The following is a 22,917-nucleotide window of genomic DNA, read 5'->3' as shown; positions in this document are numbered from 1 at the left end:
CAGATTTGCCAGCAGACAGGCAGTCATTTTCTGAGACAGTGCCATGAAACATTAATTGTATATTATACTGTACACATTGTAGCCATGATTTAGACTTCATAAACACGGAAGGTTTTATAAGTGAAGTAGAAAGTCATCCTGCTCTTAGGGATGTCAAAAGCGATGACTATAGCAACAATGTGGTGAAAACAAATGCATGGCAAGAAATTATCATGAAGTCTGTGTCTGATTTCAATGAGAAGAGCATGGATGAGTAAAAGAGAAATGGTATGCTGTATGTTCCTTTTTCAAATTTAATACCTTATTTTTCGGACCATAAAAGACTAGTGAAATTTAGTTGCCACCCCTGTATGAGGCTAGAAGGGTATTCTTTCAAGCACATTTGCATCCCTCACCCCTTTTTTTGCGTTAACCAGTATCAAGTGTACTGTTATGCAGTCTTAATGCAATAAGAAGGGACAAAATGGATGAGTGTGGAAACCATGAACTCACCCCTACAGTGTGCATGAAGAGAAAATCTAACAAAATACTTAAATTTCAAAATTTTCATAACAAAATTAAGGATGTGTCTTATCATTGTCTTAAGGCCCTATGGCCCGATAAATACAGTTAAAATATTATTCTTGGTTACAATTATTTACACATATGTGGCTACTACAAGAGTGAATTTTATTTATTGATCATAATATTATTGAGGTACAAGTTCCTGACACTCAATAATTTTAATTGTAAGTTCCAATCAGTTCAGTGAATGCAACAATATGACTTGTTGCAGTTAACATAGTTATAATTGCACAATGCACATCACAAATACAATGCTAGATGAATAATGAGGCCCAACCACATTAATGTTCACATAACATTTCTAGAAATTAGATTTTTTGCAGCTGCCAAGGCATTTCACCTTCAAGGCTAATGAAGTAGTTTGCAGAATCATCTCTGATACCATTCACAATATTTCCTCCATGGACTAAGCAACGTGACATGTCCTGCAATCCCTGAATGGTTAATGTATCCTCAAACTCTATTCCATCATGATCATGCACAAAGTTTTCGAGGAGGCAGCGTGTCTTTACAATAGACACTGCTAAATCTTATTTAACATTGTATGGTCTATGGAAAATGTGCCACTTGTTTGCAAGAATTCCAAAACTACACTCATTGTACCTTCTTGCTCTGGACAGTCTATAGTTGAACACACATTTTTTTTAACATCTAAATACTTTACTCCAAAAGGGTGTAGAATAAATTTTGACAACCCAAAACCTTCATCACCTACTAACATGAAGGGCATAGGTCTTTCAAAAGTTAATGACAGTTGTTTGGGTGCAGGGAAATCTAGAATATCATCTTGTATTTTTTTATTTAACACTGAATTATGAAACACAGTTGAGTCGGACGATTTGCCACATGCTCCAACAACCATAAACAAGAATTTGCACATTGAATCACAAACAGTCAACAACAAAATGGAAAAGTAGTTCTTAATATTATAGTAGAGTGAATTCTGATGTGCTTTCTGTCCACTGCACCCACATAATGAGGAAAGTTGGCCCTTCTATGGAATCCTTCAGCTGAGGTAAGCCATGACTCTTTCAAGAGGCGGTGAAAAGATTTTGACTTCATTTTACACCATATGGCAGAGCAAATGTCTTGTATAATATACAAGATAGATGATACATCAATTCTGTACTGAAAGTGTAAGTCTATAATGGATGATCTGGCCCCCTAGTATTGGTAACAAAAAGATATGCACGCACACGCACACACTAAGGATAATATTACAATATTGTGGTGTTTTTTATTTGTTGCTGGGAAAATCCTTCAAACGAAATGGAAGAGCTTAAGGGCCAGTTATACCAGAAAGTTATTAAGGCAAAAGACCAAAAAGAGTGGTTCTGCAGCTACTGGTAGGAAGAAGTAATCTACATAGATCAGCTGCGATTCTTAACAACAGACTGTAAGAGCACTACCTCTAGTATTGAGAATGATGATGATAGTGACAGATATGAGTTTGATGGAGGAGAAAATTTAGACCAGGAGGCACGCAAAAAAACTACTGTGTGACCACAAAAAAGGCCCCATGAAAAGAAGAGTCTCGAAGAAGAAGATGATTTGCTGTGTAACATTTTGAAGGAAAAGTACGCTGCAAAACACAATTCAACATAGCAAGCAGATGAAGATTCCTTGTTCAAGTACTCTATAGTGTCTGAATTAAAAAAAAAAAAATCCCAGTCACACAAGCCTGAAAGTGAAATCTGATTTGATGAATGTCATTATTAATGCCCAATAATATTACAGCACTTCCACTTCATACCAAATAGGATTTTTACCGGTGGCAAATTATGCTACTGGGGGTCCATATCATGACTGTGCACATCATGGAACAGTTCATGGCTACTCTGGAGGACAGTCCAGGTTGTCCGATCAGTTACCATCTGTGTGTTTGCCAATGGCCTGAGTACAGTGGCGAATCCTTAATATACTTTTCAACAGCACAGGCAGAGCAACAATGAAAGTAGACTAAAGCTGAAATCTGTGAACTGTGCTTTCAGTAAAGTAACTTAATATTACAGTACCTACCTTAATGTGAGAGCAAGTTTTTCCTCTGCTGGGATAGCCTTATGCAGCATAGTGTCCATTCCATTGATTTCTTCTTTCTCTTCTCCTAGCAGTTCATCAAATGAAGTTTTCAACATTCGAAAATACTGAGAAAACTTCTTCTCGTCTTGTCTCAGATGAACATAAAGAGTATAAAACAATCCTTTCTCCAGCCATCATGTAGCAGTGGATGTACATGTAGTGAACATTTTGTCTTCATTCTACTCCGCCTCCTCCTGCTTAGAAGTACTAACGAAAGTTCCTCCTCGCTCGAGTCCATTACCATCACTGGTGACCATCACCAGTTTCCCAGTGTGAAATGGGACTAACCCATCATGCAGCAGTGCCCAGCATAACCTCCTTGTTGTAGTCAGTCTGTGAACATTTTTGCTAAAGAGTCAGAGCTATTTACAAAAGATAGTGGCTCATTGTTGTACTGAGGCCCCTTTTGTGGTCATGTTCCAGGCAATAATTGCATGGTCTGCTGGTGCTGAAACTGCTTGGGTTGTTCTGCAAAATCCTTATCTTAACACTGTCCAGGAGAGTTGTGGTGCTGAGCCAAGCCTGTCTAGCTATGCATAAACAGTCCCGTTACTGTAACCAGTATGCTGACATCCTGCACTGCCAGCTGTCAATGGCTTCTGCAATGCTGCACTGCCATTTTTCCACAGAAATGCCACAAAATACTTGAGGCACTAAGGGGTAAACAGTCTTTTACCAGAAACATTTAGATGCAAATCATGCTGCATATGGGGCAAATGAATTAGGGGTGATACATCAATCATGCCCATGTGTGTGTGTGGATGATCCTCTACCCTCGGCAAGTATTCAAACTCTGTATTAACATGTTGCATTAAACATGGCCTGCTCTTGAAAAAGAGAGCAAAAGAAAGGTTGGCTGAGCTGAACTTCTTTCTTTTTGCATCACACAAAGTAAGGTCCCTCTGCTTACTAGAGACAGAGTGGTACCTTTTTAGGTTAGACTCAGGATTCAGACACCTTGTGAAAGAAGTTAAAATAACAGAAATGCTAAAGAATATACAGAAAAGTAAGGTGAGGTTATTTCATCAGAAATTAGAGGATTGAGCAATAAAATAGAATTGCTTCTTGTCTGTTAGGAAAATTTGGAGAGTTGTGGAAAGGTTGTCATATCTGGTGTCTCCCTACGCAACCAGATAAGCACTATGTTAGAGACTCTAATTATAAAAGACAGCACTTTAGTATCTTACTCCTGAAGAACTAATAAGGAAAAGGAGTTATTACATACATTGAGACAGAACACAAGTTCAAAAATATTGAGGGAAGTAGATTTTGTAGTTATTAACACACAAAAGTGTGTGCTTGTGAATGAACAATGAAAAAAAGTTCACTTTTAATTGTAACTGGGAAAATTTGAAATATTTGTGAGAAATTTGGATTCCTTACCATGCTATCTGTCAGACAGCAACAAGTGGTTAATAGTCCATGGTGATTTCAATGTATATTTCCTAGAGGATTTTGATAGGAAAAATGACCAGGAAATGTTGTCTGTAACCTAAAATTTGATCTCAGTGATTAACTTTCCAGCACAGATGGATAAAGACAGTAAGGGCCCAATTTATAATGTTTTCTTTGATGAAACTCATAGCAAGAAAATGACTGTGTACCCAGTAACAAATACTCTCTCTGATAATATTGCACAGTTACTTAGGATAAATAAAGTAGTGGTTCACAGCACTGATACTCCTCAGTGGAAATTAGAATAATTAATGATTCCAGTACAAACATTTTTAAGAATAGTTTACAAGAGATGAAATTTATAACAATAACAAATGCAAGAGATGAAATTTATAGCAAATGAAATGCTGATATAAAATTTAATCTATTCCATAATAAGTTCATCATTTTTAAAAACAGCTTTCCACATAAGCTAATCAAAAAGAACATTAAACACCCATGTAAAAAAACATATATCACCAGAAGGATTGAAGCATTTTCCGAAAGGAAAAGACAAATTTAATTGTTGGCATGAACAAGTAGAAATCCACCAGTAGTTGCACAGTACCAAAACTACACATAATTACTAAGAAAAGCTATTAAAAAATAAAATAACAAGTATATTACATCAGAAATCAGTAATCTCAACAACAGACATAAGGTTATACAGAATTTAATGAAACGACAGACAGGACAACTGACCACAGAACAGGACAACACCACTATTGACTTAAATGGAAGGGCTATGATGAGTCACACATAGAAAATGTGTTTAGTAATCATTTCTTAAATACAGCAGAAAATATAGTGACAAACAGAATAAGAGAAAAATCATAGTAGTATGTCAGAAATAAAACTCCCATGAAATTCAACCACAGGAATGTACCACCAACCTCTCCTTCTGAAATTGAGAAAATAAGACATTCTCTCAAAAATAAAAGGTCTTCTGGATATGGTGTTTCAAACAGAGTACTAATGATTTGTTCCCATGTAACATGGCCTGTCCTGAAACATGTAATGCATCATGTAACGGAACATATTAAAGGCTTTACTTTACCGAAGTATGCGATACCCTCCAAATTCAACCAGTTTAACAAGTATTTATGATTATAGAAAAGTTATTGTGTATGTTAACAATGATTGCATAACACGTCTGCATAAACAGTCAACCCATTAAATTACACTGAATAACTGACCCACACAAAAGTTTATATCACTTGATCACTGATACAGCAAATGTCATCATGTAAAAACACTAAGTTCATCTTAAATAATTAATATGAAGTACGAAAAATAGTGGACAACTTAGGTATTTTGGATCTCCTTAAATAAAAATCACCCAGTGAAACCTATTTGTTCACTACGAGCGGTTTCACTCAGTATTCACGAAATCAATCCTGTTTTAGACGAAAACCAATGTAATTCTTAATAATTCATGTTATTTACTTATTTATGCAAATTAGAGAAGTCAATTGACAAACTTCTAAAAAACGGCCTTTTTGTAACGAAGGATTATTCTGTCAAGTCAACAAATCTGTCTGTCATTTTAATAACATGTTAAATTATGTCACTCGATGCAAATTAATAACTTTTCTGCACAAATTATGATAACAGATGTACATGTGACTTGTAAACTATATCTCTTTTTAGTAGTTCTTTGACAATGTTATAAATACAAGCAGCAAGAACGGTCGAGAGGCAGTCGGAATGTCACTTTGGTAAAGTGTGTTTGTATGTTATTGTTTGAGGTGGATAAACAATGCAAAGAACATGTAACGGAAGTACTACTTTGTGTTGAGTCATGGTCTTTTGGTGGACAGTGGAATTAAGATGGCCACCAGAATAATAAATATTTGAAGTTTACATATTTGTTGGTTTCGCTCGTTCTTTATCATCAAAAGCACATAAAAAACACGAGACCTCATGTTTTTAACCCTAGACAACCAGATTTAGAGCCAGCATCAACATCGAGACACAGCAGCGATCCAGCAAGCAGCAGTGATTACTACAATGCATTTTAATGGCACCAACCTAACATCAAGTGCTAACAAGCTCCGTAAATGGGAGTGAAATAGTGCGATTATAGCAATTAGCAATATCTATGACTAGGCGACCATTACAATCACTTACTCAAGGTATTTTTCCATAGAGATTTAAAGACGCAGTTGTAAGACCCTCTATAAGAAAGATGAAAGGAGAGCTATCAATAACTAATGATCTGTTTCACTACTGACATCATTCTCCAAAATTCTTAAGGTGATGAATTCTAGAATGGTATCTCACTGGCTAACAATAACATCCTCACAATAATACCTCAGTAAATCAAAGTTTCTGCTTCTATTATTCAATTTCTATTATTGTAATGTGTACAAGGTGGTGGGTAGGAATTACTAAACTCACACATACATATTAAAAAGAAATCACTTGTATATGGTCAGTATGTAGCCATATTTACAGATTAATTTGTGTTGTGAATGTAAAATAACTCATTCCATATCACTATGATTTATCATAAAATTTTGGTTTATTCATCTCGAGATGGACATCTGCAGTCCATTTTGTTTGTGTACGAAAGACATGCAAGTGATTCATGTAATATAAAACTAACTAACGAACTTGAAACAGCTTTATTCAAGATTTTTGAACCATAAAAAAAGTGATGTATCTTCATACTGTTATGGTATTAAAAAGATTGTTTACATTGTGTTACTGTTTTAAATTTTTATTTATGTTCCTTTTTCATTCATTTTCAATAATTGCTACAAGATAAATACCCTTACAGTTACACTGTTTAATTATACAATACACATTTATTTACATGCTGTGTGCACAGCAATAATTCATCAACAATTTATGTTATTTAAAGTACGTCAAACACATTTCCATTTTACATATGTGTATATGTAGTACATTCATATCATGTTCACAATGTGGAAACACATCTATTAATTTATTTCTAGTACTGTACACATACCCTGAATAAGTATTTAATTAAAGAAGATGAAATCACATCCTAAGCTCTGCTTTTAGGATACTCAATTACATCAGAATAAGGTCCACCGTGTTGCCAAAAATCTACTAGACGAACTCGGTAGAGTCCCCGGACTTCTTCATCACCTGTAACAACAACAACAAAAATTTGCTTCATTTATTAATCCAGAATACACAGGTACATTAAGAAATTATACAGTAAAACACTGAAGTAAATAATGGGGAAATTATGAGCAACTAATTCAATTACTTCGTGTACACAAAATTCAGATTGGTGGCTTCTATGAAGGTTACATTTCCAAAAGAAGTTAATGGTATTAGAATGACCTGAAGATGCTGAAAAACAGAAGTGTGAGAGGAATTATGTGGAACAAAGAAGACTCCCAGAACAGTAAGGTGATATACCAAACATAGCAGACATGTCTGTTATACTTTGCAGAAACCTGGGTCATGAAGGAAAAGGAAAAAAGCTAGGTGAGTAAAAGGGAAGAGTAGTTTCTGAATAGTTGAACAAAATGTGAGAAATTAAAATGAAAGGGAGATAACACACAAGGAACTGTTACAACAGCAGACATTCAAATGGTATGGACTTATATAGAGAATGGATGAGAACAGGATGCCTAGGAATATGCATGAAATGAAGATAGCAGACAGGACATCAAGAGGAAGGTTGAGGGACAAGTGGCTAAAATTACTGGAGGAAAGCATTCAGAAGAGAGGTGAAGAATGTGAGAGAGCAACAGAGAGGAATGGGAACATCAGAGAAGATGGAAAGATTGTCTTCCAAGCAGACCCTGCCAATGATAAGAAAACTCTATACAATGATGATGATGATGATAATTGAAAAATAGTAGTTTAAACCCATTCTGTCAAGCTACTAATAATAGAGAGAATGTAATGTGTATAACTGTCAATAACTGAAGCTGATACATCTGGGGTAGAAATATAAATCAGCATACTCAGCTGTAAGAAAAACACACAGTGGCAATCATTTCAATCCAGAATTCCAAATGGTTTTTGTATCCTTTGCTACAGTATTTTCATATTTCTCTTAACGTCTCATTATTTTTATCATTATATGCTCCTTCAAAGTAAATATCAGTTTCAGTAGTTCAATATTTGTTAACTTTTGACATTTTTCTTTTTCTGCTTTTCTGTGTGCCTTTGTCCCACATTGGCAAAGGTTACCATGATTTTTTACACCTCCCCCTCCTCCCCTCACAGACAGAATGTGTGTACCCCAACTCTTCTCTAAATGTTTGCGAATCATGTAGCTAAGGCAGGATTTAGGTACCAGCCCAGTAATCACTTAGTGCGGTGTGGAAAACTGCCTAAAAATCACATCCTGGCTGGCCCTCATTGTTAATCTGTGAGGCAGATTTGATCCAGGGTCACCACAGCTTCCCTTCCTGGAAGCGAGATTTAACTCTAACTGCTCTGGACTCTGGACATCTTAATGCACACGCCTTTGTACCTGTCCCTGTATGCTCTGAACGTGTTTACGTGCACCACCAGTCCTTCTATCTGGTACTCTGAGTGGGTCTACATGTAGACATGTTCAGAGTACCAGGTAGAAGGACTGGTGGCGTGCGTAAACATGTTCAGAGCACACAGGAACAGGTACAAAGGCGTGCGTGTTAACATGTTCAGAGCAGTTGAAGGGTTAACATTCACAACTCTCAGGGTGGGTAACTTTTGCCATTCATGTTTTTATTATTTGAGTCCTGATTGTTCTTGAGTATATGGATGAAGGTGTTCTCTGTCATCTCTATGCAATGGAAGAGATAGAGTTTACCACATGGAGTATACCTGCAGCAAGTGCTACAGTTGCACCATGATTACTTTAATTCACACTGTTGGAAATTCAGTGCAATAACAATGACTGTGATTCATTATAACAACACAGTGTACAAGGGGTGTTAAATAAGTAATACAACACATTTTTTTCCTCAGCCAATTTCAGTTGAAAAAAACGCAGAATTTGTTGTGGCTCATCATGTCCTTCTTATAGTTTTATGAAGTTACAATAAGTGGCAACACTATACGTAGCCTTCAAAATGGGTCTGTAATGAAGGTGTGTTCCAACCAGAGCACTGTTTAGAGCTTCTTTTGGCAGAAAACCAGAGCATTATAGACATTCATATGAGCTTGCAGAATGTCTATGGAGATTGGGCAGTGAACAAAAACATGGTGAGTCATTAGGCATGGCATCTGTCATCATCACCACAAGATTGTGCAAACCTGTCTGATTTCCTGCATGCCAATTAGCCACACACAGGTGTGACTCCTGCAATGTTGGAATGTGCAGACACTCTCATTCAAGGTGATCAATGGGTCACAATCAAACACTTCAATGCACAATTGGACATCTCTAATTGTAGTGAGGAGACACTTGTCCATCAGTTGGGATACTCAAAGGTGTGACCCTCTGGGTTCCTTTCTGCTTAACAGAAGACCATAAAGAGCAGTGAAGGACCCCCTGTGTGGAACTAATTGTGGGTTACGAGACTGATCATGATGATTTTTTGTTGAACATCATCACAGATGATGAAAAACCGGTTCATCACTTCAAACTGGAAACAAAATGACAATCCGTGAGGTGGTGACCCATCACCTCCCCTCCGAAGAGAAAGTTCAAAGACACATCCTCAGACAGTAAAGTCATGGGAACAGTCTTCTGTGACTCTGAAGGGGTTATTTTGTTTGATGTCCCGCCTGGTGGTGCAACAGTCAACTCTGAAGTGTATTGTGCTACCCTTAGGAAATTGAACAAACAACTGCAGTGTGTTCATCACCACAAAAATGCAAATGAACTTCTCATTCCACATGACAATACAAGGTCTCACACAAGTCTGCGCACCTGAGAGAATCTCACAAAACTTCAATGGACTGTTCTTAATCATCCACCAAACGGCCTGGATCTCACAACTTCTGACTTCCAACTGTTCAGCCCAATAATGGGTGGACTTCTCGGGGAGCAGTACATTGATGATGGGGATGTTACTGATGCAGCAAGACATTGGCTCTGACATCGATCAGTAGAGTGGTACCATGTGGGCATACAAGCCCTCTCAGTAAGGTGCCATAATGCCATCACAATGAATGGAGATGATGTTGAAAAATAGGGTTTTGTAGCCAAAAGAGTGGGGAACAATATGGTGTATTGGAATCCTGAATAAAACCAACCTACTTTCAGAAAAAAATCTGTTGCATTACTCATTGAACACCCCATGTATTTCTTTTCATCTTCCTTTTCCACTTTCAGTTTTAATCTCAGTATCTTCTCCTTATTTCTTCTAAACTTTTGGTCTCCCTAATCATTTTTCATTCACAAATTACACCGATCAATAAAAGAAATATTTACTTCATTTTCAAGAACAATCTACACTGTTTCTGGAAGATTCTTTACCCCTAAATCCAGATCTAATTTCAGAATTTCTGTACAAGATGCTTCTTTCATATGATAAAGGTTCTAGCAAATGCTTATGACACCTCATGTATTTTATGTATCTGGCAAAATGATGTGGTATTGCAACAAGATTTCCAAATCCAAACATCTAAATATCTGTCAGTAGACAAACAAATCAAAGAAATGTGTAACATAAGAGTAAACAAAAGTAAAGAATCATATCTAAAAATTTTCTTTCGCAATTTCCTGCAATACATTGGGTAAGGGACATAGCTTCATAAGGACCATCAGTAGTCTGACTCCATTTACGTTGACAAAGCATTTCCATTGGAGAAATGTCCTAGTGGAATCATTTTCCATGTCCATCACTAGATTACACAGGAAGGAGTCCAAATGACTATTCAAGAAGTGTACATTGACATATTGCATCCCACAAGGTGATATGATTTCAATAGTTCTTGTTGTAATTATGTATAAGTATGACAAGGCCAGTAGACTGAACACAATTTTATTCCACAGAAGCATTAACAACTTGAAACAGCATTTAAGCAACATTCAGTAGGAACCAGTTATGTATACAAAGATCTGTAGCAGAACACACAGCGAACCGAGGCCATAGCACTGCCCCATATGTGGCCTTTTGAAAGTACACGCACACTTCACTGCATTCCTCCTCTTTTAGGGAGATCACAGATTATTGAGATTTCCATGTTGTCCTCCTCATCTATTGGGCTCTGGCTAAGGTCTGATGTGTTTCACGCGTGGACATGTTTTGCACCCTCCTTCCCATTGGTGATGCCAGAGCTGTTTCCGTATTACCCTTGGGCATCAGTTCTGATGACAGTGCTCATGGTGCTGATGAAGCTGGTATCAGCGGTTGCACAGGAATGGGTGACAGAATCCTTGACAATGGTGTTGGAAGCATTCTCTAATGCTGGTTGGGCCACTGAAGATGGATGGCCTTGTCCATGAGGAATTGGAGAACTGGCATCAGCAGGTGACATGACACCCAATGTCGGTGGGCTGTCCAAACAGAGGTGAAGCTGATCACAGTGCCTTGAGCAGAAGCCATTCCCCATACAACTGTTACAGAGATGCTGCTCCCGGCATCTGGTGATGACAGCTGTAATCCATTTAGGGTGATATCTGGAACCAGATGCCCTGATGGCCACACCCAGCCAGAAGAGGCTTGGCAGCTGCATGGATTGATGTCCAGGTGGAGGCCACAGGAGGTGTAGCAATGCCCTCGGCTGCCATCCGTGGAGTAGTTCCACCAGGCTCCTCTTGCAGAACAGTGTGAAGTGGTACGATGAGAGAAACCAATCAAAGGCAATGTCAGACAAGAGTTAGCAACATACATTTTCATCTTAGTTTTGAACATTTGCAGTAGGCTCTTCACCTCACCTTTAGATTGTGGATGTAACAGCAGGGCAAAAATGAAATGGATACCACAGGAATCACAAAATGCCGCAAACCCTTGTGATGAAAACTGTGAACCAGTATTGGACATTAACATTGTGGGCAAACTTTCAAGAGAAAAAAGTTTGGACAAGGCTATGATGATGGGAGTTGTGGATGTGGAATCACAATGTATTATATATAGAAAAAGACAATATGCATCAACAACCACAGCCAAAGAAAGATGCCAATGAAATCCACATTTATACAGTCCCATGCATGTGACAGCATCAGACAAGGCAACAATGACACCTGAGGAGCTGCTTGGTGCATCACACACTGTCAACAGGAAGCTACCAGCTGTGTAATGTCACCATCCAAACTGGGCCAAGTGTCGATGGGCCAATGCTTTTGAGAGTGATACACCCCAATTATCTGCATGTAATAAACAGAGAATCTCCAAATGAAGCACTGAGCGGATCACTATTCAAGGGGCTTAGTGATCCATGTCTAAAACCAGAACACCATCCACAACAGAGAATTGACATTGAAAGATGTAGTAATTACAGAGGGGGTCAGACACATGAGAAGGTGGTGAATCTGGCCAACCACAGTGTACGAATGTTATGACCTTCCACAAAACAGGATCCAATGTTACAGCCTTCAGGATCCATGTGCTAGTTACAGGAAAACCATCAACTGTCTGCTGGGCAGCGACATCAATGTGGGAACAAAGCAATTCCTACTGATCAAATCCTGGGTCTGGATCAGCCAGCAGGTGGGACAAAGCATTGTCATTTGTGTGTTGATTTGTAGGGCAGAAATGAATCTCGAAGTTGTAATGTAAAAGGAAAAGAACCCATCATTGATTTCAATATGCTGCTTTATCTGGTAATGCTGCAGAAGGACTGAATACGTAAACCAATGGTTTGTCATTGGTGACCACATAGAATTTGGTACCATAGAAAAAACATGTAATTCCTTCACAGCATATACAATGTCCAAAGCTTCCTTTTCTATCTGAGAGTACCTAGTTTGAGCAGGAGTCAGCATTTTTGAGGCATAAGCAATAGGCCGCTTGGAGCGATCAGGAGATCTATGAGTAATTGATTATCATCTCCAACCCATACTCAGAAGTGTCTGTCACAAGGACCATGTGGAAGCCTGGTTGGTACATCACTAAGCAGGGTGCAGACAACAACATGGTCTTAAGGGTGGAAAATTTACTTTCACAAGCTGGTGACCAGTGAAACTAAGTCCCTTCATCAGCGATGAAGTGGGGATTTTCCCATACGACTATTTCATGAGTGTATTGTGGTAAAACATCAAATCTCTGACATCGCTGTTGCCAGAAAAAGATCCTACAAGAACGGGACCAATGACGACTGATGAGAATCATTCAGCTTGATGGAAGTGCTGCAGGTTTCAATGCTGGGCAATCAACAAATGTCAGCATGCAAACCATTCAATGAAACATCTTCGATATGGGCTTTCGGAGCTGAAGGCCCACTCGTGTATCCTTGATGACTGCGTGACACAAAGCTTTATGCTTTGCCTGGACCTGTCAACATCGACATTACACTGTTGATAACTGGAAACATGTTGCCTGGTCAGACAAATCTAATTTAAAATTGTATTGAGTGGACGGACATGTACGGGTATGGAGACAACCTCATGAATCCATGAACCCTGTATGTCAGCAGGGGGCTGTTCAAGATGGTGGAGGTTCTGTAATGCATGGGGAACGGGCAGTCTATATGTCTATATACAACTCTGACAGGTTACACATACATAAGCATCCTGTCTGATCACCTGCATTTTCAATATCATTGACACGCAAGTCACCGAAGTGGCGTCAACTAAAAAGACTTGCAATACGGCGGTCAAATCCTCAAGGACATATCCCGGCCAGTAAATGCCATATGATCATTTCATTTTTATCTGCATCCATTCATGTCCACTGTGCATTTTGATGGACTTGGGAAATTTCAGCAGGACAATTTGAGACCCCATACATCCAGAATTGCTACAGAGTGGCTCCAGAAACTCTCTTCTGAGTTTAAACACTTCCACAGGCCACCAAACTCCCCTGGCAAGAGCATTATTGAGCATATCAGGGATGCCTTGCAATGTGCTGTTGAGAAGAGATCTCCACCCCCTCATAATCTTATGGATTTAAGGACAGCTCTGCAGGATTCATGGTGTCAATTCCCTCCAGCACTACTTCAGACATTAGTTGAGTCCATGTCACATCATGCTGCGGCACTTCTCCATGCTTGTGGGGGACCTACACAATATTAGGCAGGTGTAACAGTTTCTTTGGCTCTTGAGTGTATATGTTGGATAGCTTCTCTATACATACTGACTGGTCAGCATAATTTTGATTTGCTTGACTACATGATTTTATGTCTGGTGAAATGTAACTGCCTTAGACAGTTCATAATGTATTTCATGATGTAAATGTTTAGTGAAGACCCTGATACAACCATATTTTTGATTGTGTTCCCAGTCATTTTAGGATTTTGGATATACAGTTTTGAATAAATAAAATATTAATACAAGTCAGAAATTCTGGGAATGAAAAAAAGTGGAAGTCTCATAAACATAATTTCATAGGTGAGAACAGAAAATGAAATGTTGCATTAAGAATAAAGGCAATGGATTATGAGGAGCTTGTGGAGTTGAAACCAGTGTCCCCAGCTGTGGAAGTTCCACTCCAACTGGAGGAGAAAGTCCCAGTGGCCCTTCCCATGTCACCAATTATAACTGAGCCACTGGCAGTGGTGCCTCACCTCCTCTCCCCTCCAATGTCATCAACCCTGATTCCATCCTGGGCTTTACTGCCATAATGGGCTGATTAAAGGGGGAAGGCATCTAATATCATGTCATGCTAGTGACTTTGATAGAGGTGGAAATATATGCTGAGGTTCAAAAGTCATGGGAGTGTGATAGGCATGTACACAGACAGCGGCAGTGTCACATACACAGGGTATAAAAGGGCAGTGCACTGCTGGAGCTGTCATTTGTAGACATTTGATTCATGTGAAAAGGTTTCTGATGTGATTATGGCCACACTATAGGAACTAATAGAACTTGAATGCAAACTGGAAGCTGGTGCTAGATGCGTGAGACATTCCATTTCAGAAACTGTTAGGGAATTCAATATTCTGAGATCCACAGTGTAAAGGGTGTACCTAGAATACCAAATTTCAGTTGCTACCTCTCGCCATGGATAACACAGTGGCCAATGGCCTTCACTTAATGACTGAGAGCAATGGCAGTGCTAAAAGATAAACACCACTGCTTGAAATAACCATGGAAATCAATGTGGAACATACGATGAACATGGGCTATGGCAGCAGATAACTGATGCAAGTGCCTTTGCTGACAGCATGACATCAGCTGCAGCACCTCTACTGGGCTCATAACCATATCAGCTGGACCCTAGACAACTGGTCAGATGAGTCCCGATTTCAGTTGCTAAGAGCTGATGGTAGGGTTCGAGTGTAGTCCAGACCCCATGAAGCCACAGATCCAAGCTGTCAACAAGGCAATGTGCAAGCTGGTGGTGGCTCCATAATGGTGAGGTCTGTGTTTACATGAAATGCACCGAGTCCTCTGGTCCAACAGAACTGCTTATTGACTAAAAATGATTATGTTCAGCTACCTGAAGACCATTGCAGCCATTCATGGACTTCATGTTCCCCAACAACAATGGAATTTTTATGGATAACAATGCACCATTTCACCAGGTTACAAATGTTTGCAATTGGTTTGAAGAACATACTGGACCATTTTAGTGAATGATTTGGCCTTCTGGTAACCAACCAGATGGCACAGAAAATAGTAAGGTGGGTCACTCCAGACATAAACCTCTTGCTGCATCTGCTGTAACTTTCATTGCCAATATGAAAATTTTAACCTTCCACCATGTGAGTATTTCTACCGGTACAAAGCTAGCTAGAGCCATTTCTGTCTTAGCCAGCCTGTGACGGACGTACCATCATCATCTGGACATCACCTTCCCCACCTGGACAGCTGCACTCCCATGGCTTCTGCTTTGAGCCTTGGTGTTCTCCACCATGAATAAGTCACACTGCTTGTGAGACAGAACTTTGAATATGTACTTCGTTTTGAAGATAGACTTTTCATTGGTCAAGAGAACTTAATCTAAGCTGTCAAGAACCTATTTTTATTTTTTGAAGGACAGCTGTTCGTGATGAACTTTTCTTTTGTATTACTAAGAAGAATTTCTAGAGAACATTCATTATCTTTTGTTGTACACACCAAAAATAGCAGAATGTTTGTGTTTGAAGTTTACTTGTCCAAATGAACAAAGTTTAATTACATCTACTTGTAATTTTGTGCAAGCATTCGGAGTGAGGAATACTTCAAATGCCACATCTAGTTGCTGCACTGTGCCAGGCAAAATGAGGTCTGACATGAGGTTTTGTCACCTCAGTGTGTGGTACAGTCTTCAGCAGCTATCACCACTGGAATCATGGCCACCATGTCACACAGGGATGGTTGTAAGACCTCTACAGGAAATAAGTACCTAGTCTGGAGATGGAATGGCAGTTTGTACATTGTTACTGAAGCCTTGAAGCAATGATTATTCAATGCAACTGTTACCTCATTTCGGGGGCCTGGACTTGGGACTCAATATGATTAAGTGTTATGGTTTGAGATGATTATGGCTTTGTTAATCAGATTTCAACTCACATTACTTGCAGTCATAATGTTGATTCTTTTTTCAGCCATTAAGCAAGCTTAAGTTCTGGTTCCCATACACTGTGTGGTCCACATCAGCAACCCGCCCAGTTAATACCATACTCCAGCACAAAATACCCCAAAAGCTCAAATCATGCCATGTAACTTGCAGGAAAATTAAACGTATAGACAGTGTCACACTGACAGTGGGTTGCTCAGAAACCAAATGACACCAAATACTGAGGACACCCACAACAGACGGCATAACAACTCTCTCTTCCAGAACCATGGTGACACAGGTACTCTTTACAGTAACCTTTGTACCAGTAATTGACAGCTCACAGGGTACAGTGATTGTTCTATTTCCACAAGAGATTTTCTCCAAAATAGTGTTAACTGTTCATACATTTTATTAACCATTGCCTCAGTTTCTTCTTTTTAGGCTTTGGAAAAAGATGCATGTGGATCTCATAGATCAAGATTTGGTATTTACTTTTTTGTGTAACCACTGACCATGCTGCAGTCAAAAAGATGTTGCACGTTGCTCCTTATTCTGGTGCATTTATTTCCTATGCGAATTATGCTGCACATTCACAAACCACCTTATTATTATATTGTATCTTATGCAATATGAATAAACCATCACAGTCAGTCTGTATGACACAGCATACAGTTAAACAAAAAAATAAATTCCCTGTACTCTGATGTTACTTTAAATACATTCATAGTGTTCTGAACATTTCAGATATTTTTAATAAAACTGCCAGCTATCCATAACTTGCTGTCCTTATAATTTAGCAAAAAATGTTTTGACACTTTCCAGGAGTAAACTGGAAAAAAGTACACCGAGTTTTTCTATCAAGTCCCCATCGGCACATTTATGGTAAATTCACAATTTTCTGAACGTGTGTTACTTGAGCACACACATTTTTACTGTAGTTATTTAGTTAGCTTCATGTGCAATGGATCATTTGTACAATTAGTCATAATGATGTGGAATGAGACGTTTTGCATTCAAGTTACACTTTCATATGTAAACATGGCTACAAGCTGATCATTTAAAAGAGCTATTTTGGATTAATTACATATGTGAGTTAGTAATTCCTAACCACCACCTTTTGCACATTACAAAAAGAGAAAATTTTCTGTGGAATAGAAGATGTTGTTAAGGAGAAACTTTTTCAGTTCATTTTCAAATTTAACTTTGTTGCCTGTCAGACATTATATATTATAAGGCTGGGTGATCAAAAACTTTGGAGGCAGCATTTGGACCCCTTTTTGTACTAGAGACAATGTGGAGTAATGAATGTTATTTTTTCTTCTACTATTGTAATTATACACATTGCTGTTTCTTTTGAATTGCAGTGGATTATTAACAACTAACTTCATGAGGGAACAAATGTACTGTGAACCAGTATTCAAAACATATGTCTACAGGATGATCATGGGTGGGCACTACATATTGTTCTCAGTGTGTTTTTGAGCAACAAGGCTTTCTTTCTCCAAGATGAGTTACCCCAGAACATTACTCCATATGACATTACTGAAAGAAAATGTGCAAAATAGGTCAACTTACTTATTTGTTTCTCCCCATATGTGAAAGTGAAAATGTAGCTAAACTAAGTTTTCGTAGTAGTCCCAAAAGGCATTTTTTTTTTCAGCTTAAATTCTTGTCAGTGTTGACACCCAAAATTTTAGAAGGTTCCACACTAGTTATTAATCCTCACCATATATCACATGCATCACTGGTGTAGTATCTCTTGATGTGCAGAACTGAATGCGTTGGGTCTTTTTGAAATGGAGAGTGAGACCATTTGCAGAAACCCACTCAATAAAACTATTAAGAACATTATTTACCATTTCTTCTGTTACTGTATGTATGTTTGTATTAGTTATAAGACTAGTGTAATTGAAATGTTTCTCAATAAGTTCTCTTTGGAAAATGCTCACCTTCTTGATATCAAATCAGTCATCCTTCTTTGTTGAATTGGCAGGAAATTGCTCATTATGTAGAGAATAGAGTTTTCTAATGACAGGATTCCAAGTAATGTCCAACTCTATTCCACTGTCCCAGTTGATAAGATCATATTTCCACTGATACCCCCATGATTAAGTCCCAAGAACTGTACGTGTGGACAACAGTTCTTTTTGCCTTTTATTCAAATAACCCACAGAAATTCAGTGTTCTAAAGTAGTGAATTTATTGGCTTGAAGCAGTTGAGCATAGGCTCATGTTTTATAGTATGTTGCTGAATGATGCATATGTTTTGCTTTATACATGAGTTGCCACTTCCAGATAATGTTCTGTTAACTCCTGCCTCATATAGGCCTGGTGAGTCTAGTAGCACTGATAATTGAGATGAAGAGTGAAAGATCACTTTAAGCTGAACAGATGACTTGCAATACTAAGAAGTACATTGTAGAGTGCCAGTGTTGCATATGTCTCCCTACAGTTTAAGACTAGACAAAGAACACTGTGGCAGCAGGTTATGGACAGAAACCAGTCTTCCAAAAATTTCATGAAATCAACCATTCTTCACAACAATATTTCATTTGTAGAAACTGAACTTTCTCACACTCAAATAAAATAAAAATAATAGTTACAACATCCATTGTAATTAGAATAAACATTAAAAAACATCAGTTCAGGTACCTCATTCAAGACCTACTCACTAGGCACACACCTGTCAGCATAAAATTCATTCATTTTGATACATAGATCCCATCCTTCAGGAGAACCTTTAGGTACATGGATGGTTCAAGACATATGTTAATAAAGTGGATCAGTAACACATGTCTATATACTACACAACAGTCAGCTGTAAGTGAGTTTGCCTTTTTTTATTTTTGTTGCTTCCATACCAGAATTTCCATTATTGTTGTAAATTATAGGCCAGTATTGAGAAGTATCTCACCATTCTGAGGGCCAAGATGCAGTAGTGGAGCAAAATGAAAGGATAAAAAAATGCTATCCTTTGTATTAATTCTTCTGAACACACTGGTGCCCTTATTCTCACTGGACACATGCATAAATTCAATTTCATAAGTTTTGATGCACCTAGAACAACAAACAACTTTAGTTTCAGAATGAGATTTTCACTCTGCAGCGGAGTGTGCGCTGATATGAAACTTCCTGGCAGATTAAAACTGTGTGCCCGACCGAGACTCAAACTGGGGACCTTTGCCTTTCGCGGGCAAGTGCAAGGTTCACAGGAGAGCTTCTGTAAAGTTTGGAAGGTAGGAGATGAGATACTGGCAGAAGTAAAGCTGTGAGTACCGGGCGTGAGTCGTGCTTCGGTAGCTCAGATGGTAGAGCACTTGCCCGCGAAAGGCAAAGGTCCCGAGTTCGAGTCTCCAACTTTAGTTTCGTTACTAACACTGGATATGTAAATAGGTAATTACATTTTAATGACATATCCTTTATTCAAATATAGATGCAAAAGAAAAGAAGACACCTGCAGTTGAAAAATGTGGTTGTTGACACTAGAAAGATTGTTTCATTATTGAAGTGTTTCTAAAATCATATACATTAATTATCTACTTAAGAAAGCTAAATTATATTGTTTTACAACTACAGAAATATTAGCATGCTGTAATCTAAGAAATAGAAATCGGTATAATAAATAGTGAGTGCTATGACACAACTACATAGTTCAACAATGGTAGTTTAAGCACATATATTTTTGCAATTACTTATTTTGTGTCGTCTCAGTATTCATACAATCTGTCCTACCATAAGTAGAGGTCACTTTGTGACACTGTTTGAGGACTTCTGCTGCTCTTGAAGACATTTCTGAGCTGTAACACAATATTAGTATTATTAGCTGAAATGGTTCCCTCCACCCCCCCCCCCCCACCCCCCCCAGTGAATCTATAACTGATAGAGAAAACTGACATTGTCAAAAGTATATGAAAGTAGAAGCAAAAACATTCCAATAAACATGAGTTCACATACGAGCCACTTGTGAAATAATTGTGGATGTGTGACTACAAGCTACCACTGACTGCAGTAATAAATATTATCCTAGTTAGTAGAAATTTATTTGCAATGGAAACTTCTTGATTAAGTCTCCATTTAACTGGGCTCAAATTTTGCTCATGGCTCATGGTTGGAGAATGTGGTACATATGTGCAGTGACCACTACACACATCGTCTGTCATAGTTGCACACGTAAACATCATTCATGCTATTCAGCAACTCTGATGCAGTGAAATGGTCTAGTGTCTGTGAAATTGTGATATTATTAACAAGTGAGTCACAGCAACTGCTGAGTTGTGTGTTTGCCACCAAGACTGCTGTATTTACCTATATTTAAAATGCTTTCTGTTCACTCTGCTGATGTTAAGTTTGTAACCTTTTTGTATCTACATCTACATCTACAGTACACAGATACTCCACAAGTCACCAGGGTGGAGGGTACTCTGTACTAGTCACGTCCTTTCCTGTTTCACTCGCAAATAGAGTGAGAGATAAACAACTGTCTATATGCCTCCATATGAGCCCTAATTTCTCGAATTTTATCTTCATAGTCCTTATGCACAACATATGTTGGTGCCAGTAGAATCATTCAGCAGTCAGCTTCAAATGCTGGTTCCCTAAATTTTCTCAATAGTGTTTCTCAAAAAGAACTTTGCCTTTAAATTTTGCATTGAAGAATCGTTCACACAGGGGAACAATACAAACATACTGTCATTAGACCATTGTACAGATTGATGTAGTGGGACTTTGAATTTCGCCGCACTGCACTCGTTCCCTCAGACATGAACTGTGCCGTCGCAGCGGTATGAGCGCTCGACAGCAGAGAAAATACTAAAATTGTAACTCTTTTTTGTTTTTCTATCCGTTTCTTGTTTGTCTCTTGATAGCCTAAGCTTAAGGCAGATGTGATCTGATGAAGACGTTAAAAGTTAAAAAAAAAAAAAAAAGAATAAGAAAAACACCTTATTAGCTAGTCTTGATCTGATTTTAATGTGTAGACATATTGTGGAAGTTGTTAAGAAATTTGGAGGATGGAAGTAGCAAAGTAAATTAAATTGCATACAGTATCAAGATGATTTTAATTGGTATAAATTAGTGATTCCTGGACGATTGCAAGATTTCGGAGCACACTTTTCACGCCGAAATGAAGGAGATTTTTGAAGACCTGGACGCCGCACGAAAGAAGACAAGTTAACCTGGTAAAGGATGAACTCTTATCTATGCCACTTCCCCCTGTCAGTTACATTTTGTTATTCTCTGTTTCTTTTCAATAATTTTTGTAGTGGAAATTGGTTTAACTTTTGCTCAAAAACGCCACAAGGACCACCCCAACTATAGCTTTTTTGTAATATGAAGTCCGACCTGCATTTCTTTCTTTCTTTCCCTTTTTTCACGGCCATTAACGATTTTAAAAAAAACATTTTCACTTACGATTTCTTCCCACATTTTCAACCTTTTTTCTTTTTCTTTTCTTCTCTCTTTTCTTTTTTTACTAACCACTAAAATGTCCTTTCCTGTTTCACTCGCAAATAGAGTGAGAGATAAACAACTGTCTATATGCCTCCATATGAGCCCTAATTTCTCGAATTTTATCTTCATAGTCCTTATGCACGACATATGTTGGTGCCAGTAGAATCATTCAGCAGTCAGCTTCAAATGCTGGTTCCCTAAATTTTCTCAATAGTGTTTCTCAAAAAGAACTTTGCCTTTAAATTTTGCATTGAAGAATCGTTCACACAGGGGAACAGTACAAACATACTGTCATTAGACCATTGGACAGATTCCCATGTGGACAACATAGTAAAAAGCATCCTTGGTCAGGATGAAATCTCAATCCAGTTTTACAAAGAATGCTCTATGGCATTGTTCCCTTACCTGACTTGCATTTATCATTACTCTCTCACCCAGCGCAAAGTTCCAAGTGATTGGGAAAAAGTGCAGGCAACTCCTGTATAAAAGAAGGGTAAAAGAATGGATCCACAAAATTACAGATCAATATCACTAACTTCAGTTGTTTCTCTATGCTTATTACTCTGTTGTCCACATGGGAGTCTGTCCGATGGTCTAATGACAGTATGTTTGTATGATTCTCCTGTGTGAAGGATTCTTGAATGCAAAATTTAAAACTTCAACCCATGTTTTGCTATCTTCATCTGCTGCACCAGACTGGTCAACAAGGGATTAGGCATGCTTCCAGTTGACCAGAATTTTCTCAGGTCCTCTGCCAGATCTTTTGCTAAGGTATGTTGGTGATAGTTGTTGTATGCTTCTTGCATAGATCTTTTCACCAACGCATGAATCTCTACTAACTTTTGCTTGTCGTCATTTATGCATTCTCTTTTGAGCAATGTGT

The 22,917-nt window shown here is 38.3% G+C and overlaps 1 protein-coding gene across 7 annotated transcripts in view; it reads right to left on the bottom strand.

The window, feature by feature from the left end:
• Positions 1-6,817: 6,817 nt before the first annotated feature.
• Positions 6,818-22,917, bottom strand: part of LOC126188253 (alpha-L-iduronidase) — a 252,380-nt gene continuing 236,280 nt past the window's right edge. For all 7 annotated transcript variants that reach the window (XM_049929820.1, XM_049929815.1, XM_049929813.1 and 4 more), the window contains 2 exons: positions 19,501-19,643; positions 6,818-7,194 (listed from right to left, as the gene is read on the bottom strand). In XM_049929820.1, coding sequence (XP_049785777.1) covers positions 7,091-7,194; positions 19,501-19,643 — 247 coding nt within the window. In that variant the 3' untranslated portion in view covers positions 6,818-7,090. The remainder of the gene's footprint in view (positions 7,195-19,500; positions 19,644-22,917) is intronic.

This window comes from Schistocerca cancellata, chromosome 5, assembly GCF_023864275.1.
Source record: "Schistocerca cancellata isolate TAMUIC-IGC-003103 chromosome 5, iqSchCanc2.1, whole genome shotgun sequence".
In the NCBI taxonomy this organism is placed as follows: domain Eukaryota; kingdom Metazoa; phylum Arthropoda; class Insecta; order Orthoptera; family Acrididae; genus Schistocerca; species Schistocerca cancellata.
This window is presented reverse-complemented; position numbering and strand designations above follow the sequence as displayed.